This window comes from Callorhinchus milii, unplaced genomic scaffold (genome assembly GCF_018977255.1).
Source record: "Callorhinchus milii isolate IMCB2004 unplaced genomic scaffold, IMCB_Cmil_1.0 Scaffold27, whole genome shotgun sequence".
Lineage (NCBI taxonomy): Eukaryota > Metazoa > Chordata > Chondrichthyes > Chimaeriformes > Callorhinchidae > Callorhinchus > Callorhinchus milii.
In genome coordinates, this window is record NW_024704768.1 from 179,419 (window position 1) to 205,344 (window position 25,926).

At 48.6% G+C, this 25,926-nt stretch overlaps 1 protein-coding gene across 1 annotated transcript; it reads left to right on the forward strand.

Annotated features, from left to right (window-relative positions):
* On the forward strand, positions 1–25,926 carry cs (citrate synthase). The gene is given in 11 exon segments (NM_001293009.1): positions 1–85; positions 13,567–13,614; positions 14,091–14,198; positions 14,628–14,693; positions 15,477–15,608; positions 19,780–19,968; positions 21,785–21,984; positions 22,477–22,606; positions 23,222–23,323; positions 24,542–24,751; positions 25,333–25,926. Coding segments are annotated over 11 exon segments (1,410 nt in total). The 5' UTR covers positions 1–31; the 3' UTR covers positions 25,504–25,926.

Genomic DNA, 25,926 nt, shown 5'->3' on the forward strand with positions numbered 1-25,926 from the left:
CTTCGCGAGTCGGAGCAGCACCGCCGCCGCCATGTCTCTGCTCGTAGCCCACAGAGCGGCCGCCAGGCTCCTCGGCAGCAGCAAGGTGAGTGCCCGCCCGCCCGCCCGCCGGGGGAGCGGCGCCCGGCCCCGCCCGGCCCGGGAACTGTGAGGGGAGAGGCGAAGCACACTCTCGAGCGCCAGCTGCAGGCTTCACCCCGGGGCCTAGGCCACACACGCCTGTTACTATGGAGCTGTGGCCGCGCGGCCGTTGCTGGGTTGTGGGGGGGTGGAGGCGGGAGGGAGACCAGCGCCTCGGGTCGCCTTTCCTCCACTCGTGCTCTGCCCTGGCCGTCCCGTGGCTCCTCACCGTGTGACCCGGTGCCGTGACAGACATGTCTGGTTTCTCTTGAGGGTCATCCCAAGGTTCTCAGCCTCTCCTTCAAGGGGTAGAGTTTGTCCTTTATGGAAATCTCCCGTTTCTCGAGGGAAGGCTTTGTCCTCTCTCTCGTCAGGAAGCTCCAAGTCAATGACACATTCCGGAATTCCCTGCAGGATCCTCTCCCAGCGTATTTTGTGGTTGGCTGTCAGCATCTGATTCTTTTTTATTATACAGAACACTATATAATAATCCTTGTATCGGATACAGCGCCTTATCAAATCTTCCAGACGTCTCAAAGCGCCTCACAGGATACACTGTAAAGTGAATTGACTGTATATTTTGTGGGCGATCTTAAATCTTCCGTTTGGTGGCTCATTTTTTAAATGTCACCTTACTGACAGATTGGTTGGACAGAGAGGGGAGAAGAAAACAGGGGAGTTATTTGTGGGTGCCTCCTTGTTTTGTGTGGGGGGAATACAATGAATCAATCCGCTTTTTCCTTTTAGCTCTGAAGAGGGTTCACAAGCAAAATTCACAGGCTTGCAGACAGGATTCCCTAGAATACCCATGGAGTCCTGTAGCTCAGTGGTTAGAGCACTCACCTCACAAGCGTTTCCTTAAAAAGTTTCCTTACTCCACACACCCTGATAATAATCCCTCATGAAAAAAAACCCAAACCACAACTGTTTGTGGAATGCCACTGTGCCCAATTGGCTGCCCCATTTTGCCCACAAACATACATTCAATTCACTTTACGTATATTCTGTGAAGCCCTTTGAGACGTCTAGAAGATGTGAAAAGTGCTATATCAAATCCAAGGATTATGTATATATATTGTAATATAAAAAGTAACAGGGTTGCAGCTCAACATTCTTGTATATATAGTCCAATTCTAGTATTTTTTTATGCATTTTACCATACTGAAATAGCCCCAATGAGTCCATTCTTTCCTTTGGGTTGGTGGCTAAAGGTGCTATATAAATGCAAGTTGCTGTGTGAAAAAAAATTCTAGTTCTAAATGTACTATTCATTAATTTTCATTTGTGTCCTCTCGCCCTGCTTTTCAAGCTTACTTTCAAGTGATAATTTGGATTTGCATGACATTTGGATGAGTAATTTATACTGATTCGTGCAGGTAGAATGCAGTAATTTAGCAGGATTCAGATTGGCTGTTAGCATTTTGCACTTTGGAAATTAATCACTGATTTCTCTGCAGCCTCAGCCCTTCACATTTTGCTATCCCCAAACTACTGACAGGTGGGCACCCAATCTGCTTTGAGACACTTGAGATCAATTTCTGCTCCAACACATTGTACTATTCAGCTTATGTTCTATCAAAGATTATCATAAAAATCCATTTTGCATTTTTTTTAGCTGGCTAATTGATATCCAGATCCTTTTTGAATTTGCTGCATTTAGCTAAGGGGTGACACTTTATGTATTGAGTATTAGCTTCACTTTAAATTCCGTTTCTGGTGCAATAATAATAATAACCTTTGCATTTGATATAGCGCTTTTCACGTCGGGAGGACGTCCCAAAGCGCTTCACAGAATATACTGTAAAGTGAATTGACTGTATATTTGTGGGCGAACGCGGCAGCCAATTGCGCAGAGCAGCGTCCCACAAACAGTCGTAGATTGAAAATGACCAATTTATTATTATTTTCGTTTTGGAGGGAATATTATTAGGCTCTGTGTGGAGTAAGGAAACTTGCCCGAGGTTTCGCCCTCTGCCTGGAATTGAACTCAGGTCTCTCACTTGCAAAGCGAGTGCTCTAACCACTGAGCTACAGGACTCCAAATTATCAAACCTGTACATTTCATTTAACACTATTTACTCTTGTTGGTTGGATTTCTTGATCATCAGTTTTACATAAATGCGTATAAAGTTAGGACTGCAGAAAATTAGGAAGTTTAACGGATTTACAGTTTTTGTTGCTTGTTGAGGGAAAATGCCTTTTCTAGTTATAAATGTAATATTTCCAATGTTTTGAGAAAATCTTTTGAGGAAACTCTTGCAATATTTGTAAAGATAGCTATGAACAAACACAAAACTGCTTAGCAAAATGAGTGACTATGAAATGTATCGGCTGTTACATATGCAAGTGTAGCAAATAATTTATGCCAATTGCGCCAATTTGTCCCAAGCACAAAGCAGCAATGAGATGAGCCACTGAATACAGATGAGGGTGAAATATTGCTCAGGATATAGTGTGCGCCTGCACCACCAGAACAGACACAAGTTGATCAACTATCACAGTTGTCAGAGAGCGGTCTGGGTCTTGCACATCCTCCCCTCTCATTTCCCTACACTGTTGGGATAGCTGAAAACTGAGGATGCTGGTCTTTCTAATCCTCTGCATACAGGATATACTTTTCCTCCTGTTCTCTGATCGCTCGCATTACACATTTTTGTTACTTTCCTCCCAGCATTGCCTTTGTCTATCTCCTGTTTTTTGTGGCTTACTTTGCTAGGTCATCTTTTCTGTTTAGTCTTTCTATGGATGGGGGTGGTTCAGCTTTAACTGTACAATTTTCCCCCAATGGACGTGCACAAATAAATGTGGCTCGGTCAGTTTCTCATGCTATTTTTGATAGGTCCTCTCTAGTGGTTTTGTAAGGCAGTGATGTCCAGCTCAGGGTTTTGGTGAATCTCAGTTTTTCAGAAACACACTTAGAGGCTCTGAAAGCGTCCCATATTTTTGATCATGAAAAGTTTTAAGTAAAGTAAGACCTCAGGGGTTGCTATGCTGGAAAGCATTGTGTGCGGATTTGTTTAAAGCTACTGTTTAAGCAAGTGTTTTGCTGAGAGGCTCTGGAGAGAAAATTGCCTTTGGGATGAACACTAATAGGGTTTTCATCTCCACAAACGGCCTCTCCTCTAGCCCCCTCACCGTCTCATGCGATGTTCCTCAGGGCTCTGTCCTTCACCCCTCCTCTTCAACATCTATATGCTCCCTCTTGGTGATGTCATCCGCAGACATGGGGTCAACTTCCATATGTATGCGGATGACACCCTCTCTGGTACCTCTCTGATGGTACCTCTCTGCCTCCACCCTTGACTCCAGGACCCACTTCTGTCCTGACAGAATGTCTGTCAGACATCAAGCCCTGGATGAGAGCTAAGTTTCTCCAGTTGAACATCAACCAGACCGAGGCTCCTGATTGTCTCCCGTCAGCACCTCCTCACCTCAGGCGTTGACAGCATCACCATCCATGGCTCCTCACTCCACCTTGCTAAGCCAGTCCCAAACCTTGGGTCTTGTTTGACTAACCTTTCTACCCCAGATCTGTGTCATGACCCTCTCTTCCTTCCCCCACCTCCACAACATCACCTGGCTCCGCCACTGTCTCACACCGCAGGCCGCTGAAACCCTCATACACACCTTCATTACATCAAGGCTTGACTTTGCAAACTCCATGCTTGTCGGCCTCCCCAATTCCTCCCTCCACAGGCTGCAGATCATCCAGAACTCTGCAGCCTGTGTCCTCTCCTGCACCAAACTCCGTGGCCCCATCTTCCCCATTCTCACCCGACTCCACTCGCTTCCCATCACACAGAGGATACAATTCAAGATCCTGGTCCTCACCTTGGAGGATCCTCTATGGTCTTGCTCCCCCCTACCTCTGCGACCGCCTAATCCCCCACCATCCTGCTCGCTCCCTCCGCTCAGCGGGTTATGGCATGCTTCATGTCCCCCGCCTCGCTCGCCCCACTATTGGCAAACGGGCCTTCTGCCACTCTGCCCGCACCCTCTGGAACTCCATCCCGCAGTCCCTCCGCCTTGCCCTCTCCCTTGCCACCTTCAAGACCCATCTCAAGACCCTCTGCTTTCGATCTCGTTGCTCCCCCCCACCCACCTGGCCTACACCCTCCCCGACCCCCAGCTCAAGTCTGAAACTCTGTCTGTCCAGTGCCTTGGGATGTCCTCCCGACGTGAAAGGCACTATACAAATGTAATTTTGTTGTTGTATTATCTGGTTTAGGATTGCTATAATCATTGCTATCTTGAAAAGGGAAAAAAAAGGAAGGAAATGTTTTGTATAAACTGTAACTAATCCCATGTAATCCTAGTACAAGATGTAATATTCAAACATTTCAAAGAGCTTCATAATCGCTATCAAGTATTGGGAGCATATATTTGTTAGTTATTGCAAGGACCTACAAAAAGCCAGGAAGGAATGGCCAATTCACCTTAAGGATTTGTTGATCAGAGCACAAGGAAAAATTCCCTTCTCTTTTCTAATATTGTCACGGGATCTATAACCTCTACCTGAATAGATGTTTTAGATCTATTCGCCCGCCTCCATCCTTACCTTTGTGTAGTCCTGTAGCTCAGTGGTTAGAGCACTCGCTTTGCAAGTGAGAGACCTGAGTTCAATTCCAGGCAGAGGGCGAAACCTTGGGCAAGTTTCCTTACTCCACACATAATAATCCCTCCAAAACCAAAAACAATAATAAATTGGTCATTTTCAATCTACGACTGTGTGTAGGACATTGCTGTGCGCAATTGGCTGCCGCGTTCGCCCACAAATATAGTCAATTCACTTTACAGTGTGTTCTGTGAAGCGCTTTGGGCCGTCCTCCTGACGTGAAAAGCGCTATATCAAATGCAAGGATTATTATTATTATTACCTCGCAACCAACGCAGCCGAAACCCTTGTCCACTCCTTCATCAAGTCCCAGCTGGACTATTCCAATCCCCTACTCGCTGGTCTCCCCAGCCTCCACTATACAAAAAATTCAATTAATTCAATATTCCGCCGCCCGGATGCTCACCCGCACAAAACTCCATGCCCCCATTATATCAGTCCTTGCTCCACTGGCTCCCAATTACCAAACGGATTGATTTTAAGATTCTCTCACGTGTTTTCGAATCCCTTCATGCCCTCGCACAGCCGTACCTATCCAATCTGCTTGCCCCCCACTCCACCACCCGCTGCCTCCGCTCGGCTGGCTCCAGCCTTCTGTTTGACCCTCGTCTCCTGCACTCCACGATCAGTGGCTCTGCCTTCAGCCTCGAAACTCTGAAACTCTCTCCCTCGATCCCTCCACCTTTTCCCGTCTTTCAAATTCCACCTAAAGATCTTCCTTTTTGATCGTGCTTACAATCACATACCCCCTCCTTCCCCCGGCTCGGTGTCAGACTCCGCCACTGTCAAGCGCTCTGGGACTCTAACCCGCATGAAGGGCGCTACATACATGTTGTTCAATGGGCTGCCAGGACTTTGATTTAATGTTTCATGTGCCTGTAGCTCAGTGGTTAGAGCACTCGCTTTGCAAGCGAGAGACCTGAGTTCAATTCCAGGCAGAGGGCGAAACCTTGGGCAAGTTTCCTTACTCCACACAGAGCCTAATAATAATCCCTCCAAAACCAAAAACAATAATAAATTGGTCATTTTCAATTTACAACTGTTTGTGGGACATTGCTGTGCGCAATTGGCTGCCGCGTTCGCCCACAAATATACAGTCAATTCACTTTACAGTGAAATTTCTGTGAAGCGCTTTGGGACGTCCTCCCGACGTGAAAAGCGCTATATCAAATGCAAGGATTATTATTATTATGTGAGATGTGTGGCACATCCAGCCAATAAGCAGCTGCTCACACTTGTGATGATGCATCAGAAAACTGGTGTGACCACACAAAAGCAAATCCTATTCAGTGTGAGAGATTAATTTCTCTTTGCCACATCACTTCAGCCAGCTGTTGTGTAACCTGAACAGCTTTGTCTTTATTGCAATGCAGAAACATTGCCACCTACTGTTATTAATAATAATAATAATCCTTGCATTTGATATAGCACCTTATTACGTCTTCTAGACGTCTCAAAGCGCTTCACAGAATATACTGTAAAGTGAATTGACTGTATTTTTTGGGGGGTGAAACGCAGCAGCCAATTGCGCACAGCAGTAATGGATTAAAGTGATCAATTTATTATTATTATTTTTGAAGGAATTATTATCCCCGGAAAAGGGATCCGCCAATCGACTAACAACCGGGTTCCTATTTACTGCTAGGTAAACAGAGGTTTGTGGAGTAAGGAAACTTCCCCAAGCTTTCGCCCTACCAGGGAATCGAACCTCGGACTCTCGCTAGCGAGGCAAGTGCTCTAAACTACTGAGCTACAGGGCTCCGCAACTGCACAAACCTCACTTATATTGGTCTATTGGTTAGATTATCTCAGCCCCAACCCAGAAGTGCTCAGTCTTGCTTATACTTGAAATTATTCTTGTCGTTTTGAGACAGAAGCATAAGTACATATGTTTAAAAATAGGTCAAGTAATATCTTCAATGTATAAGAATTGTGAATTTGGAAATGCTGTCATATCTGGAGGAGACATGAAGAATAATCCCTCCAAAACAGAACAATAATAAATTGTTCATTTTCAATCCACAATTGTGTGTGGGACGCTGCTGTGTGCAATTGGCTGCCGCATTCCCACAAATATACGGTCAAATCACTTTACAGCATATTCTGTGAAGCGCTTTGAGATGTCTAGAAGATGTGAAAAGCGCTACATCAATGCAAGGATTATAAGCAGAAGTGTTTTAGGAGGTAGTGAGAGACCACGTTAAGGAATCTGAAGATACATCTATAGAGAGAGAGCAGTGCGTTGAGCAGTTCATTCAACTTCCACAGACTCTGGGTGGGTCCAACCAGCTTTCCTTCTACAGTATCTGTAATTACTATTAAAACATTAAAATACAAGATGAACAAAGCTTCGATGCTGAGGTTGCATTGGGTAGCGATGTTCTTATTTATTCAGTGTTCAGTCCAGAATGGAGTCGGTTTGAACCAGAGATTCAGTTTCCTATTTTTAATTCTCTTGAAATGAGCTGTGCTCCTATTATCGAATCATGAAGGCCTAAAGTTATCTGTGTGCCATCCGAGCAGCATTACCTGATGGCATTGGAAGATGATAGAGTGATTCTTCAGGTCATGACCCCTCACTCGTTCTGATTGTACTTTACCTCCCATGTTCGCATAAGTCCTGAGGTTGTAAATATCTTAAGTGCCTCTAGCCTGCAATGGTCTTGTGGTTGTGAATGGTCTACTCTAGTTCTTGTTGTTGAGGTGTCTTTAAGTATCAAGTTTAAAATTCGACTCCCAAAAGTCAGAGCTTCTATTTGCCTCTGCTTGAAAACCAGCCAGATTGATCACTGATTCCCCCCTCCGAGTGGGTGTTGGGTGAGGACAAGATTGAGCTCAGCCTTGATGTCCTCTATGGTCCTGGGCACAAAGCTGGTGTCCAGGTGTGTTGTACTTTCCTAGAAGGGAAGCAGATTCCAGGTTGACTTGCATGACTTGCACTTATCTGCCTATCTAGATCAAGTGCTATATTGGCAGAGAGCATGTGTGTCAGCCTATTCTGTCGGTGGGGAGAGCATTTGGGTGACAAATGTAAGAAAGTTAAGAAAGGCTTTGATTATTAATTTGCGGAACATTCAGTCCACAGACCTGTGGTATCAGAGCTAAAATCCTTTATCGCTCTTTCATTGCTGTAAATGTAAACATAAATTTGAGAGACCTGCCAAAAAAACATTGGATAACTTATTACACTTAACATTGGTTTAACAAGATTATGAATTAAATACTTGACCGGAGTCCAGGATTCTAAATGAAAAGGAAAGCATGTGTCCTTGTCTAACCTGCTTTTATATAAACTGACCATTTATATTTCAATGGTTTGTACTCAGATTATGGCTTGATTTGGAGATTGAAATCTAAACGTTTCCTGAAACCATGACACTTAGTTTGATATAATCTTCCCTTTAATAATCAGTCTTTTCTGATGTGCAGTGGAGATTTCTTTATTTTTGACAGTCGTTCCAGTCAGAGAATATATTAATTTCTGCAGATTTAAACAAGTTTTAGATAATTATTTGTGGAGGACAAGTTTGCAGGGCTATGGGGAGAGCGCGGGGGAGTGGGGTTGATCAGGGCTATGGGGAGAGAGTGGGGTTGATCGGGGCTATGGGGAGAGAGTGGGGTTGATCGGGGCTATGAGGAGAGAGTGGGGTTGATCAGGGCTGTGGGGAGAGCGCGGGGGAGTGGGGTTGATTTGGAAGCTCTTTTTAAAGAGCAGCATAGACACGATGGGCCGAATGGCCTCCTTCTGTGCTGAATAATTCTATGATTCTATGAAGTGATAACTTTCAGAATCACAGAGCACAGAAACCAGGCTGCTGGGCCTATGGAGGAGAACTCCTTCACCGAGGGCTCAGTGTTTCACAAATACATTGATGGTAGGAAGATCGTGCTCATCAAGATGATACCTAAATAACATTCACTACACTTTAAAGTAACCTCTTTGTCAGATAATTCAAGCTGCAGACCAGGGAGTCACCAGTAAGCATGGCTTGTTGTTTGTTAAGCACAGCTGTATGAAGCTGAATTTCATTAAATACCTGTATTGAAATCATAGGATGATGCCCGAAATGCCAGCTGCAATGCCTTGTTCCAAATGAGTCATTAAATGCTATTCAGAGCTTTCCCTCCAAACAGGGACGTGTGATGGGGGTGGGTGGGGGTTTGGGGTCATGTTCCTGTCCTTATCATCACTGCAGCATGTGCTGCCTCAGTGTTTACCTACAGTGTTTTATTGATCATGTCTGACAAAGTCAAATTACATTTACAGTATTATAAAATTCCAGTGGTCTTGATTGCATCACAGATGCTTCCCAGAAACAGCATCCATTGAAAATCTTGCACCACAGGTTTTGCAAGGATCATTGTGCTGTCTGTGCACTGCCCAGTGACTGCACTGTAGGTAAGCATCTGATATTATCAGGGCCGGGAGCTGCAGGAACGCACGCAGTGTCCTTGTTCTCGACACAAGGTGACACCAGGGCTTCAGTCAGACCCACTACTGCCTTGTACAATTTGCTGTGTCGTCTGTCTGGCAGCAGATCTAGAGCCTGTGTTTTGAGTATATAAATGTTTCAAGCTAACCCGCTTCACAAAATCTGTTATTGTTAGCATTTTAAATGCTGATAATTACAAACCAAAGCTTTTTGTTGCTGCGAAGATAAATAATATAATACATGTCCATTATACCAGAAAAGAAGATTGTCGGTTTTTATTTGCGTCTGTCACAAACATGTGTGAGGAGCATGGAGAGGAATGCTAGATTCTGACTTCCCAAACCTGTTCTTGGTGGAGCTGAGTAGAGACTGAGTGATTCCCAGTCAAAAGTGGCTTTTGGGCATCACTGAGGCCTGAACCCAATGCTTGACCACATTAGATGAAAGGACTGTGGGCTGGAAGAGTAGAGCCTCTTTCTCCTTCCAGTTTTATTCTCGCCTTGCTTCCCAAGTTATGTTCCACATGTATGCATTCCACCACCTATAACAACATCTCCAACATTCAGGTGTCTTGCACAATCTGTGGTGCAAGACTTACAATGGGTTTGGTTTATGGGTAAATTGTGACCCACCTACTCTCCCATTGGTTATGGGTTCATATAAATTCACCCACCCACAACTGTGGTCATGCACTTGACCTCGTCATCACCCATGGCCTTGACATTTCCGACCTCAGCATAGTGGACAAGGCCATCTCGGACCACTTTTTCATCTCCTTCTCCTCACATCCTTCTCTCCTCCACCAAGCCGTCAACCATCCTCTAACGCACTTGGAAAAGGCTACCCCCTGAGACCCTCACAAAGGCCTTCTCATCATCAAACATTCTATCCCTCTGGCCTTCCACCCGCAGCGATCCTGAAGCAGCTGTCCAGCTGCTCCATGATCGCCTCTCCTCCACCTTCAACTCCCTCGTCCCCCTGAAATCCAGAACCATCTCCAAACCCACCCGATCCCCCGGTACAACAACCATCTCCGCCGCCTAAAAACCCAAACCCGGCTGCTCAAGCGCAGATGACGGAAAACTGCCTGACAGTCCACCGCCAACTGTGGCTCGAGCATCTCCACGGCTACCGTAGTTCTTTGACACACGCAAAAACGGCCTTCACCTCCAACATCATCTTGGAGGCTAAACACAACCCTAAAATCCTTTTTTCCACCACCCACTACCTCCTCCGTGCCCTCCCTCAGGCCTCCTCAATCTTCATATCAAATGCCAAGTGCGAGGAGGTCATGGGCTTCTTTTCATCTAAAATACTTAACATCCGCCAGGCAGCCTCACCCACTGCCCCTTGTCACCTACCACCACGCACTCTCTGTCCCCCTCACCTTCTTCATCATCTGTTCCTACCACCACCCCTATCCTACATTCCTTCCTCCCCATCTCTCCCTCCTCCCTCTCACCCACCATCACCTCCATGAAACCCACCACCTGCTGCCTTGACCCCCACCCCACCAACTTACTGGTCACCAAGCTCCCCCTCCTCTGCCCACTAGTGGCTGACGTCATCAACCAGTCCCTCTGGATCAGTCCCTGCCTCCCTCAAAACTGCTGTCATCACTCCCCTCTGAAAATAACTCTCCCTAGATCCCTCAAACCCCAGCCATTACTGCCCTATTTCTAACCGGCCCTTCCTCTCAAAAGTTCTAGAGCGCGTTGTTGCCAATCAACTCCGCGCACACCTCTCCTCCCACTCCCTCTTCAAACCCCTCCAGTCCGGTTTCCGCCCACAGTACAGAGACTGCACTTGTGAAAGTCACAAATGACATCCGCTCTATCTGTGACCAGGGCTCCCTCTGCCTCCTTGTCCTCCTGGACCTCTCTGCCACATTCGACACAGTCGATCACCCCATCCTCCTCCATCACCTTTCCTCTGCCCTCCACCTCAGTGGGACCGCACTCGCCTGGTCGAGTCCTACCTCACAAACCGCCAGCAGTACATCTGCACAAACGGCTTCTCCTCTCTCTCTCACCTGGTCACCTGCGGGTACCCCAAGGATCCATCCTTGGCCCCTCCTCTTTCTGATCTATATGCTCCCTCTTGGGGATGTCATCCGCAGACGTGGGGTACAATTCCACATGTATGCAGACGACACCCGACTCTATTTTTCCACCTCTCTTTGCGACCCCCAGTCCCCTGGTGTTCTGTCAGCTGCCTGTCAGACCTCAGGGGCTGAATGAGCACAGATTTCCTTCAACTGAATGTTGACAAGACGGAAGCCATACTTTTGGCTCTCGTCAACGTCTAAAATCTCACGGCTCTCACCTCCTCACCTACCCGACCTCTCCCTAAAACTCTCCAAACCCGTACGCAACCTTGGCATCAGGTTCGACCCCTAATTATCCTTCCTTCCCCACATCCAGTCCCTCACCAGCACCGCCTTCTTCCACCTCCGACGCATCGCCCATCTCCGCCAATACCTCACTCCAAAAGCTGCTGAAACCCTGGTCCATGCCTTTGTCACCTCTCGGCTGGACTACTCTAACGCCCTCCGCGCCGGTCTCCCGTCCACTACATTGATAAAATCCAGGTCATACAAAACTGCCGCCCGCATTCTCACCCGTGCCAAACTCCGCTCCCCGATCCCCCCAGTCCTGGCCAGACTGCACTGACTCCTGTCCCAGAGAGGATCGACTTCAAGATCCTCACCCTCGTATTCAAGTCCCTGCACTCCTCTGCACCCCCCGACCTCTCTGACCTCCTCTCTCCTCAGCACAGTACCCGTTGCCTTTGTTCCTCCGGGTCTGGCCTCCTCCTTGTCCCCCGAGTCCTCCGCTCCACCCTCGGCGGCCGTGCCTTCAGCCCCTGTGCCCCGAGGCTCTGGAACTGCCTTCCTCACTCCCTTCGTCTCGCTCCCTCCCTTCCCACTTTCAGGTCTCTGCTGAAGACCTTTCTTTTCGGCCGCACCTTTGGTCACCTTCCTCCCCCTCCCCCCGGCTCCTCCCCCTCCCCCCAGCTCGGTCTCGGGATCCGTTGCTGTGAAACGCTCTGAGATGCCGTCCGGCGTGGAGGGCGCTATATAAATCCAAGTTGTTGTTGTTGTGGATAGGGTGGAAATGTGTGATTATTGCCCCAGTTCTATTCGTCACACTGCTGCTATTGATTCAGTGTCATTTGTGTAGAATCAATGTTTAATTTCAGTTTAAGTGCTGTTGATTCTACAACAACAACAACTTGCACTTATACAGCGCCCTCCACGCCAGGCGGGGTCTCAGAGCTTAACAATGGCAGAGCCCAAGGCTGAGCCGGGGGAAGGGGAAGATATATAATAATAATAATCCTTGCATTTGATATAGCGCTTTTCACGTCTTCTCGACGTCTCAAAACGCTTCACAGAATAGACTGTAAAGTGAATTGACTGTATATTTGTGGGTGAAACGCGGCAGCCAATTGCGCACAGCAGTGAGTGTCCCATAAACAGCCGTGGGTTGAAAATGACCAATTCATTGTTTTGTTTTGGAGGGATTATTATTAGGTGTGTGGAGTAAGGAAACTTGCTCACGGTTTCGCGCTGCCTAGAATTGAACCCAGGTGTCTCGCTTGCAAGTCGAGTGCTCTAACCACTGAGCTACAGGACTGCACGATCAAGATGATCGTAGGCACAGTCAAAGAGGAAGGTCTTCAGGCGTGACCTGAAGATGGAGAAGGAGGGGGCGAGGCGAAGGGGTTGAGGGAGGGAGTTCCAATGTTTTGGGGCATAGTGGCTGAAGGCACGGCCACCAATGGTGGAGGGAACGTTCTGGGGGACACGGACGATGCCGGACCCAGTAGAGCGGAGGCAGCGGGTACTGCTGTGGGGAGAGAGAAGGTTAGAGAGATGGGGAGGCAAGGAATGGAGGGATTTAAACACTCGAGTGAGGATCTTGAAGTCGATTCACTCTGTGACAGGAACCAGTAGAGTTTGGCCAGGATTGGAGTAATGGGGGAACAAAGTTTGGTGCGGGTGAGAATGCGGGCGGCATTCTACTTCTGAACTGCTCTCCCCCATCTATCTTCTCCTCCCAATCCCTCACCCGGCACTAGGTGTCTGACAATCCAGTCAATCCATAGAATAACAATAGTAAAAATGGGATTTATGCCATGTTCCTTAGTTGTGTGGCATGGCCACAGACTCATTACACCTTTGTCACTTTAGTTTTATTCTTCGGGCTGAAAGCAGGAGAAATATTTCTCTATAGGAAGGTAAGAAAACCCCAAGGAAGATTATTTACTGTAGCAGCTGAATACCGGGCAGTCTCTGTAGAGCTTTGCTCGAGTCAGTGCAACCTGAAGCCAGTGTAATTTTATACTGTGATGCCATTAACCGTTGGTCTAAACCTCCCTTTCTGTCATTTGCAGAATGCTACGTTCATAGTAGTTGCTGCAAGGAATACCAGCTCATCCACTGTGAGTATCCAGGATTGTATCATTCAGTGGATTAACTTTACTGTTGTGTTATCAAATTAATCCCTTTGTGTTTTTATGCAAATTTAATGCAAATTAAAACACTGCTTGAAAATAGCACGTTTTTCTTTCTTGGGCTCAAGCTTTGTGAGTTCTGTTCAGGGATTTGGGGGAAAGAACTGGAAAATAGTAAAACTGGTGACATTATCACTGACAAAAGGCTATAATGGTCCCTGTCTGCTGAAAGGGTCTGTTTCTGTTGATCTCCAATTAACCATTTGGGGTATCGACTGCAGTAGTTGGTGGCAATAACCTTATACTGCGGAAATCAGACCTGGATACAGTACTCCCAACAACCAGTCATTTATTTTGCATCAAGAATTATAAGTACTAATTTTACCTTCAAACCTTAGAAGCAGCAACAATGCATTCTATATCACTATGTTTTTATATGGAAATCATTTCCTCCTCGCGCACAGAATCTGAAGGACGTTCTTGCAGATCTCATACCCAAAGAACAAACCCGCATTAAAGCCTTCAAACAACAATATGGCAAAACCGTTATTGGACAGATCAACGTGGACATGGTACGTCTTGTTTCAGCTTCCGTCAGCCGGTGATGAGAATCGTCCCAATTTCCCGGAGCCATGTTGCTAAATAGTAATCGTCTAAATAACTGTCTCAATAGTAATTGACCATCTGCATGGGCATGTTGCTATACATAGGCAGTAGGTATAGAAAGTTATTTTGGCCTTGGGCTGCCCTCCCGACATGAAAGGCGCTAAAATGTAACTCTGGAATTCTCCCTCAATACCTCCGCCTTGCCCCCTCCCTCCTCACTTTCAAATCTCACCTGACGACCTTCGTTTTTGATCGTGCTCTTGGTCCCCTCTCCCCCTAGCTTGGTGTCAGACTCCACCACTGTCAAGCGCTCCGGGACACTACCTTGCTTGATGGACACTTTATGAATGCAAGTTGTTGTTTACAACTAGTAACTGATCAATGTTTTGTATCAGATGTACGGAGGCATGAGAGGAATGAAGGGCCTGGTATATGAAACATCAGTGCTGGACCCAGATGAGGTAAGCGGCTTAAAAACATTTGTGCTGAACATGCTGGTTGCCCTCCGGTTTGCTCTGTGTGAGAAAGGATTCCACTCTGTGTGCCTCATGCTGCTAAACCATTGGGTGATCTCCATTTACTTAATGATCCTTAGTAATTTATTTCCAGAACATTATCACATCAAAATGACTTGAAGCTCTTTGTGGAGTCTTACGTAAAGCCTAATAATAGTGTAGGGGAATGCAACCATGTATTTGCACATAGCAATATCACAAAGACACCCAGGAAATAATTGATCAAGCTTAACTATGCCCTTGTATAAAGGGTATGTCGTGTTTGGGCAAACCTGGGCAATGTGTGAATATAAACAAAACACAAAATGCTGCAGAGGCTGGAAATCTGAAAACAAAAACAGAAGTGGCTGGGAACACTCAGCAGGTCAGGCAGCATCTATTGGAGAAAGGAAAGTGAGTCGACGTTTCAGGTCCACGACCCTTCATCAGTTCCTGTGTTCTATGTGAACAGAATTTGGCTACCCTCCCAAATTCATATAAGTCCAATATCTTGGTTTCACATCTCCTTCACAATTCAATACAAAACTACATTTGTAAAGCGCCCTTCAGGTCGGGAGAACTTCCCAAGGCGCTGAACAGTGAGGGATTAGGACCCAGGGGTGGGGGGGGGGCGCGGAGGGAGTTGGGATCAGGGAGGGTGTTGAGAAGGTGTTGGGGCTTGGGGCTACATTGCAAATGGGAACTTGTTAAATGCGTGCATCTTAATTTTTATATATTATCTGTTGCTAGGGTATTCGTTTCCGTGGGTATAGCATACCAGAGTGTCAGAAGGTTTTACCTAAGGGCCCAGGTGGAGATGAACCTCTTCCTGAAGGGCTCTTCTGGTTGCTTGTGACCGGACAAATCCCCACTCCAGAACAGGTAATGGGAAGTGGTTGTACATGTGACAAATCCGAATTCTGTCCCCTCCTCTGGGCATATAATGCAGGTAATAGTGGGGAGTTCCTCTTTACCTCCACCTCCAAAATGGCTGAGAATCTAGAAATAGTAGGGGAGGGGGAGCCTGGGCTTACCTTCTCAGGTAATAAAGCATGAGGCGGCAGGGAGTTCAGCTAGGGAGGAAGGGGGTGGGGTCTGTGGGGGCGGTGTGGGGGAACCGCTGACATCATAGTTTAGTTTCAGGAGTGTGCGCGCGCAACAAAAAACAAAAAACCTCTGTGCCCCCCCCCCCGGGCTTGCATCAGGGCCCACCATGGTCCTGTTGGGTTGGCTGCCCCAGCCCCAGCCTATGGGCTAATGCCATTCACCTAACCGCTCGCTCCCGGTCCCCGCATGCGCACTATGGCTGCCGATCTGACCTGAGCCCCCTTACCCTCTCCTCTCTCCCCCCAAATCCTCCCCCCTCTGCATCTCTCCCGCTCTGTCCTCCTCTCTCTCCGTCCCTCTCGCCTTCTATCCCCACTTGACCCTCCTACAACCTCTCTCTGTTCCAGCCTGGGAACCCTCCACCGGGCTCACCGTGGCACTCGGCGTTGGCTGTCCAGCAGCAGCCACACCAACTGCCCCATTCCCCACTACACTCGCCAGCCACCCCGGACACAGACCCGGGGAGCCAACCTCTCCTCCCTCATCCCCATTCCCCCACCCCTGCTCCACAACCTGGACCCCCTCCCTCCCCACACAGCCTTCTGTCAACCGCTCCCTCCACATCGGACTACAAAATGTCCGCTCCCTCTGTAACAAGGCCCTGGTCATCAACGATCTCATCCTTGATGAGAGCGTTGACATTATGGCCTTAACGGAAACCTGGCTCACCCCAGGCGACACCTTCCCCCTCACGGAGGCCACGCCACCCGGCTACACCTCCCACCACATCCCTCGCCCCAACCGCCGTGGCGGTGGTGTAGCCCTTATCTCAAGGACACCACTTGCCCTATCCCCCTACTCCTCTGGCTCTTTCCCCTCTTTCGAGCACCTCACCCTCTCCCACCCCTCCTTCCTCTCACTCAAAATCCTCCTCCTCTACCGGCCCCCTAAAACCTCTCCCACCTTCATCTCTGATATTTCTACACTCTTACATCTCTCTGCCTCTGCTCTGATCGCCTCATCATCCTGGGCGACTTCAACCTGCACTTCACCCCCTCCTGCTCCATCTCCTCAGACTTCTCTTCCCTGCTCTCCTCGCTCAACCTCTCCCTCCACATCAACTCCCCACTCACAGTCACAGCCACCCACTCGATTTGGTGATCATCCGGGGCCTCAGTGTCTTGGATATCACCATTACCGACAAGGCCGTCTCCGATCACCACTTCATCTCCTTCACCACCTCCACCCACCTCCACCAGATCCACCACCATCTTCTACCGCCCCTGGAAGAAGTTACCCCCACAATCCCTAACCTCTGCCTTGGAGTCCTCTGAACTCCTCTCCCTCTGGCCTTCAACCCTCACTGACCCCTCTTCTCCTCTCACCCTCCTCCACAACACCCTCTCCTCCACACTCGACACTCTTGCCCCCATCACCTCCCGTACTGTCTCCTACTCTCGCTCCTCCCCCTGGTTCACCACCCACCTCCGCTCACTGAAGAGCCAGGTGCGGGCCGCTGAACGCACCTGCCTCAAATCTGGCCTAACGGTCCACCGACAAATCTGGCTGGACCTCCTCAAAATCTACCGCTCCACTCTAGCCTCGGCCAAGTCGTCCTTCTACTCCAGGATAATCCTGGAGGCGAAGAACAACCCCAGGCTTCTGTTTTCTACCACATCCCGACTCCTCCGTCCCCCCCACCACCCCGCGCAGGTCATCTCCTCCAACCTTCACTGCGAGGAGATGCTGGATTTCCTTGAATCCAAATCAAGGGAATCCGCTCCGCGGTCACTTCCCCTCCAACTTCCACCCACCCCTTCCCTCCCACACTCCGACTCCTACCCATCCTCCCCTACACACCTTCGTACCCGTTTCCCCACCCTCTGTCACCAAACTCATCCTATCCCTGAAACCCACCACCTGCTCCCTTGACCCCATCCCCACTCCACTCCTTATCTCCCAGCTCCACCTCCTTGCCCCACTTATCACAGACATCATCAACCTGTCCCTCTCCTCTGGCTCTGTTCCCATTCCCCTAAAAACTGCCATCATCACTCCCACTTTGAAAAAACCCTCCCTTGATGCGTCGCAGCTATCAATCTCTGGCCCATCTCCAACCTCCCCTTCCTGTCCAAGGTCCTTGAAAGAGTTGTCGCCTCCCAGCTGCGCTGTTTCGAACCCCTTCAGTCGGGTTTCCGTGCTGCCCATAGCACAGAAACTGCCCTGGTCAAGGTCACCAATGACATCCTGACCATCTGCGACCAGGGCTCCCTCTGCCTCCTCGTCCTCCTCGACCTATCGGCAGCATTCGATACGGTCGACCACGCTATCCTCCTCCACCGCTTGTCCTCCCACCTCAACCTTCAAGGCCCTGTCCTTGAGTGGTTTAGGTCGTACCTCTCCCACCGTCTTCATTTTTTTTCTACGAACGGCTTCTCCTCCCCCCCGCACTGTCTCGTGCGGTGTCCCTCAGGGCTCTGTCCTCGGTCCCCTCCTCTTCACCCTCTATATGCTCCCCCTTGGTGACATCATCCGCAGACATGGGGTTAACTTCCACATGTATGCGGATGACACCCAACTCTACCTTTCCTCCTCTACCCTCAACTCCACGACCCCCAATGTCCTGACAGCCTCCCTGTCCGACATTGAGTCCTGGACGAGAGACAACTTTCTTCAGCTCAACGTGACCCAACTGTCCAATGCCTTGGGACGTCCTCCCGACGTGAAAGGCGCTCTACAAATGGAATCTTGTTGTTGTTGTACACACAGTGTGGGCTCAAAAAAGTCTAGGCCAATTCTGGGCACCACACTTTAGGAAGGAAGTCAGGGCTTTGGAGAGGGTGCAGAGAAGATTTACAAGAATAGTACCAGGGGTGAGGGACTTTAGTTATGTTAAGAGCCCAGAGAAACTGGGATTGTTCTCCTTACAACTTTCTTCAGCTCAACGTGCGTAAAACTGAGGCCCTCCTGATTGGCTCACGTCAGCGCCTCCGCACCTCAGGCGCTGACAGCATCAGCATCCAAGGCCGCACTCTCCACCTCTCAAAGCCATCAGGAACCTCGGGGTTCTCTTCGACCCTGAGCTGTCCTTTCTCCCTCATATCCGCATCACAACTGGCACTGCCTTCCATCACCTCCGGAATATCGCCAGACTATGGCACTACCTCACCCCTCACGCGGCTGAAACTCTGGTCCACGCCTTTATCACCTCAAGGCTGGACTATGGGAACTCTCTCCTCGCCGGCCTTCCCAGCCCTCCCTCCACACTGCAGGTCATTCAGAACTCTGCAGCTCGTGTACTGTCCCGCACCAGGCTTCGGGACCACATCACTCCCACCCTCGCTCGCCTCCACTGGCTCCCCATCCTCCAGAGGATCGAATTCAAGATCCTCATCCTCACCTACAAGGCCATTCACGGCCTCGCTCTCTCCGACCTACTATCCCCCTACTTACCTGCCCGTACCCTCCGTTCCTCTGGCTCCGGTCTGCTCCACATCCCCCGCCCCAACCGCCCTACCATCGGTGGCCGGGTCTTCAGCCTCTCAGCCCCTAGGCTCTGGAACTCCATCCCCCAGTGCCTTCGCTGCTTCCTCCTTTTCCTCCTTCAAGGCCGGTCTCAAGACCATTCTCTTTGACCGAGCCTTCAGCTCCACTCTCGACTCTCTACCCCCTGCTTGCCCCCTCCCTTCCCTCCCCTCACCATTTCCCCCCTCCTCGCTCCCTCCCTTCCCTCCCCTCACCCTTGACCATTTCCCCCCCTGCTCGGGTCCTGACCCAACTGTCCAGCGCTTTGGGACGTCCTCCCGACGTGAAAGGCGCTCTATAAATGGAATCTTGTTGTTGTAGTAAATTTGTGTTGTTGAGGCAATGGCTCTCAGGAAACCACATCATTTGTTTCTTTCGGGAATGGTTCCTTAGGGGACTTTGACTTGTCTGTGGGAGCAGCTCCATAAGGTCTGCGTTTCCTTCAGAATGTTTTAAAGCCCAAGTGTTTCCTCTTGTGCAGGTGGCCTGGCTGTCTACAGAATGGGCAAAGCGTGCCGCGCTGCCCTCCCATGTGGTCACCATGCTGGACAACTTCCCCAACAACTTGCATCCCATGTCTCAGCTCAGTGCAGCCGTCACGGCACTCAACAGCGAGAGCAGCTTCGCTCGCGCCTACGCTGAGGGAGTCAACAAGGCCAAGTACTGGGAGGTAAGACGATTGTGTCGTTTGTTAGTTTCCCACATTGAATGTTCTGTATTGACTTTGCTTACCTCCAATCAGCTCCTTACCACATGTACAACTTCCACTATAATATTCCTTACATTGCATACGGCGGCTACTGTCGAACAGCGTTTGTGGTTCATGACATGCAGCCCTGCCTTACACCTGGACACCTGCTCGACGTGCAGTGAAGCCAGGTTCCGTTGTAGCTACGACAGCAACAACAACTTGTACTTACGTAGCACCCTCCACGCAGGGTAGCATCTCAGAGCGCTTATCATCTTCTTAGACTAACCCCAGGGCAGGAGAGTGAAGATGAGGACAGGCTTTCTACAGTGTCTGCCTGCCTGGAACTCCTGTGCATTTGTTAAGCTTGCGCTCAGATACACCAATGGCTGCCGGGATATGAGACTCGTGCACAGTTGCTTCATTCCACTGCTGTGTCTGTCGTGTTTTCCTCTGGCCCAATTTTATCACTTGTAACAACAGTCGACCACTTGCTAGAGCGCATAAATTTACGATTATTAAACAAAACAACTAAGGGAGAGGTAAAGACATTTTAAAATATTTTACCAAGCGCTATTAAAATATGGAATGCTCCACCAAATCTGTTGGTTGAAAGCAGAATCTGTTGTAGCTATTAAAAGGTAATTAGATAAATACTTGGAAAGAAAATATATGAATTATGGGGAATGAGTCAAGAAGTGGGACTGACTGCTCCTCTGTGACTGTGCCTTCGATCACCCTCCTTCTCCCCCCGGCCCTCCACCCTACCCAATCCCAACCCCCAGCTCGGATCCGAAACATTGATTGTCCAGCGTCTTGGGAAATCCTCCTGATGTGAAAGGTGTGATACACATGTAATTTTGTTGTTGTTGGCGTCTATCTGTGCTGTATGTCCAGAAAATGGCGTTAATCACTTTATAACCTATGTAATATTTACAAGACTCATTTTTGCATTATTCTGCCCAGTGTGAATCCCAGAACTGTTGACGGCAACATGAAGATTTCAGGAATAAAATCCCACTGTCCGACAATCTGTATTAGCCTTTGGGAGCTTGTTATCCAGTATTGAACCATAGCAACTTGTTCTAATTGTGCAAATACAAGAAGGCAGAAGAGTCACTAGAACTTACTTGAGTTGTGACTTTGATTTCAAGATCCTCATCCTCACCTACAAGGCCATTCACGGCCTTGCTCCCTCCTACCTCTCCAACCTACTATCCCCCTACCTACCTGCCCGTACCCTCCGTTCCTCTGGCTCCGGTCTGCTCCACGTCCCCCGCCCCAACCACCCTACCATCGGTGGTCGGGCCTTCAGCCTCTCAGCCCCCAGGCTCTGGAACTCCATTCCCCCAGTGCCTTCGCCGCTTCCTCCCTTTCCTCCTTCAAGGCCGGTCTCAAAATCTTTCTCTTTGACCATGCCTTCAGCTCCCCTCTCGACTCTCTTCCCCCTCCTCGCTCCCTCCCTTCCCTCCCCTCACCCTGACCATTTCCCCCCTCCTCTCTCCCTCCCTTCCCTCCCCTCACCCTGACCATTTCCCCCCAATGCTCGGGTCATGACCCAACTGTGCAGCGCCTTGGGACGTCCTCCTGACGTGAAAGGCGCTTTATAAATGGAATCTTGTTGTTGTTGTTATTGTTTGAGTTGTGAGCACATTGGCCCATAGGGATATGGTGCACAGGAAGAGTAAAGATGAGTGTGAAAAATTACACCTAATGTTTATTGAAAGGGCTTGAGATTGGACCTGATCCCAACATAGTGAGATGTTGACTTGCAGTTTGAATTGTCTTTCCCTTTCAGTTTATATATGAAGATTCAATGGATCTGATTGCTAAACTGCCCTGTGTGGCAGCTAAGATCTATCGGAACCTGTACAGAGAAGGCAGCAGTATTGGAGCTATTGATTCTAAGCTGGATTGGTCTCACAACTTTACTAACATGCTGGGCTACACTGAACCACAGTTTACTGAGCTTATGAGACTTTACCTCACTATTCACAGGTCAGTGCCTTAACCCCCTCCTTCCTGGTGTGAGAGCCCCCTGCAGAATACCACAAACTCTTCAAGCATGTGTGATTATTATAATAATTCTTGCATTTGCTATAGCGCCTGATATATCAAGTCACATTAAAAAATGTTTAATGTTAATGCTTGGTTCATTGTTGGCCAAAATGCTATGGGAAACGTTCACCTCTTGAGAATCATTTAAAGAGCCGTGTGCTTTGTAACGCCCACCTGAATAGTACAGGTGGGATCTCAGTTTATTATTTCATCAGTTCTGACAGTGCAGAGCTCCCTCAGTGCCTCAGCCTGGACTCAGGAACATGGGGTATGAACCCATAATCTCCTGCCCAGAGGCGGGAGTGCTTCCAACTGAGCCAAACAGATCCACATTAGTGAGGATTCAGGGATGTGATAACACTGGTCGGGTGAAGTATTAACTTAAATCTGTGACACTATCTTTGATTGTTGTTGGTTTAATTCTCCCACTAGTGATCATGAGGGTGGGAATGTCAGTGCTCACACCAGCCATCTCGTGGGTAGCGCTCTCTCCGACCCCTACCTGTGCTTTGGAGCTGCAATGAACGGACTGGCTGGACCTCTTCATGGACTTGCAAATCAGGTAATGGAAAGCAAGAACGCGTTCCAAAGGGATTTGCAGAATTCTTACTTTCTCAATTTGGAAACATTATCTTTTCAAGCGCTGAGGAGAAAAGGCTTCCGAATTTAGGCAGAATTTAAGAAATTTGCACGATTTCGCGCCACAGGTGGAATTTCTGGCAGGAGAGGAACACGGTCTCTCTCTCTCTCGCTCTCTCTGCTGGTGAAATCCAGATCTATCACGACATTGGGAACTGGAATTGCTGCTGTATTCAGAGTGGTCACCAGATCATTGTATGTATCTGCCGTCTGAGGCTTGGCATTAAGTAACTTCCCTGTTGTTGTTCCCAGGCAGGGTTGATATAGTTCCTGCACAGATTGTTGCGAATCAGTCCGACCCCTTTAACGGCAGTTATTTAACGGATTGTGTACTCCACCTCACTGCTGGCCAGCCATTATCACCTCCGCAGTGACCCAATGACCCGGAAGTCAGACCCGGGGGTCACTTTTATTTTGCAAATTTACAATGACTTGGGTTGATTTTGATTTTCCTCCAAAACCGATGATAACGGGGTCAGGTGGCAGTACTCATTCATGGAGTAAAGCGATTTTATATCTGTCTTCCTCTCGCCTGTAGGAAGTGCTGGTATGGCTGACCAACCTTCAGAAGGAGCTCGGTGGAGAGGTGTCCGATGAACAACTGAGGGATTTCATTTGGAACACACTGAATTCTGGCAGAGTAAGTGTAAACACTGAGCAAACTCTGAATGCCAACATCATGAGCACATGGGGCCCAAGTCAGCAGTCTGGCCTCTGTGTCCCCTCCTCCCCTCCTTTCGTTGTGGATTCTGCAGCAGGGACCTATCTGTGCACTCACTGCCTTTTAGTCACTCACTTTGACTCCAATCTACAGAGGGTAAATGGTGATCTGCCACCATGACATGATGTATCACCTGGTCTCCACAGAGGTCAGTGAGTGCCGGAATGGGTCAGCAGCTGCTCATGGGCTGTTGGCTAATATTGGTACCAGCGCTATGTCAGGGTGTAGGGATCAGTTACTACCTCTTGTGTTGGTACCGGGCCAGCCCACTCCAGGAGCAGTAGACAGGCAGCAATTCTCCACGGTATTTTTTCCCCTGGTTTCTGTGATTTTTTTGCTCTGGTTCTCACCTCCCTGACAGACTGACTGAAGTTGATTTAGAGTTGGGGGGGTTGATTTGGATCGGAGAGGGGACTTGATTGGCTTGTGGCCTTTCTCTACTCGTTACTCTACGTATCTGATCTGCACAATGGATAATGTCATACCTGTGTGTGCGTGCATGTGTGTGCGCGCGCTCAAAACTTCACTGTCTCCTTTGGCTCCAGTGTTGTCCGTCTTCACCCCAGAGTCTACAGACAGTCTCCCAAGAAAGGGCTACGGAACCCCACGGCTTGCTGCTAGACTGGCAGTGGTGTTAAAGGAGCTGTGCTATGCAGTGTAGTGGCTTGGCTGCTGATGCAGGTTTATCTGTTTACACTTGTGATTTTATTAGAAGCTTACGCTTCGAAAAGCAACGTGGAGGCAGGACTGAGTGCATGCCATGCTGCAAAGATGAGGAGGCACTTCTCAGAGCCCTGTTCAGACAAGCGAGAACACTCACCTGACCCCTGAGCCAGGCGGGCGCAAGGACGTGGGTGGCATGCTGGCACTCCAGGCACCGGTGCGTTTGCAATATGCTGCTCGGCTGAGGTGCTGATCTTCACTGCGCTGCCACAGAGGAAAGCGCACAAATGCTGACCTGCTCTGCTCCTGAGCTGCAGTGGCTGTGGTGAAGCTTGGTTTCTGTGCCGTTCTCCATGTGGCACACAGAGGGAGGAATCAGAGTGCTCGGCCTCGCTTCAGTATGGCCCAATGTCAGGCCAGTTGGTCTTTGGCTGCTGCTGATTGACCTCTGAGTGCTTGGTGCCTTTGTTTCAGGTGGTTCCTGGTTACGGCCATGCTGTTCTGAGGAAGACTGATCCCCGCTACACCTGCCAGAGGGAGTTTGCCCTGAAACACCTGCCCAATGACCCTTTGTTTAAGCTCGTCTCCCAACTCTACAAGATTGTACCCAAAGTTCTCCTCGATCAGGGCAAAGCCAAGAACCCGTGGCCCAACGTGGATGCGCATAGCGGTGTGTTATTGCAGGTGAGAGCCCCAGGCCTAATGGTCACATTCATTTATCCTTTTCCTGGATCTTTTTCCCATTTTAGTATCAGCTGTTTCATAAATGCGTTTACTGGCCTGAGCCACCCTCAAATTTGGATTGCACCAGGTCCACATCTGTAAATGTAGCTCGTGCTTCTAGTGATGCTTCTGAGGTATTGTGTCCCCAACCACTAGCGTACTGTTGTATTCACTTTACAGAATATACTGTATTTTTTTTGGTGGGCGAAACCAGCAACCAATTGCACAGTCGTGGATTGAGTGACCAATTTATTATTTTTTTGAAAGAATTATTAATCCCCGGAAAAGCAATCCAACAATTGACTTAACAACCAGGGACTATTTACTGCTGGTAAACAGGCATGTGGAGTAAGGAAACTTGCCCAACATTTCGCTCTGCCAGGAATTGAACCTAAATCCACTCGCTTGCGAGGCAAGTGCTCTAACCACTGAGCTAGAGGACTCTGTGTGTGTGTGTGTGTGTGTGTGTGTATGTATATATATATATATAATATGGCGTGTTGTGTGGGTATCTGCATTAATGGGGTACTTTTCTCTTGCAGTATTATGGAATGAAAGAAATGAATTACTACACGGTGTTGTTTGGCGTCTCCAGAGCGCTGGGCGTGTTGGCACAGCTTATCTGGAGCCGAGCCTTAGGCTTCCCGTTGGAGAGACCCAAGTCCATGAGCACTGACGGCCTCATACATCTGGTGGGAGACAAGTCTGGTTGAGCCGCCCTGGTTGAGGAAGTTAATATTAAAAACACATCTGTGCTTATACGCATCCAGTGTAAATGTTGCCACCTTGAGGCAAGTCGCTGAAAGTGGCCATTCAGAATAACCTGATGAATGAGATGATTTATATATTTTTGTGTTTTGGGTTGAAAACTTGCAGAGTGAAAAGAATTTAATTTAATTATTAACATTTCAATTTTTTTTTATGTGCCAGACGGTTTGTCCATCAGGTTTGGACAGGTAAACACTCCTTGGGAAGAGACTAGACCGATCTTTCTTTACCTTTATTGTGGCTATCTCCCTCCCCGCTGTACTCCAGCTACAGTAGAGCGTTGTAAAGCAATTTGTTGTAAATGTACTGATCATGTCTCATATGTCAGGTTGTTCTGAGTTAAATAACGAAATAAATGTTTTTATTAT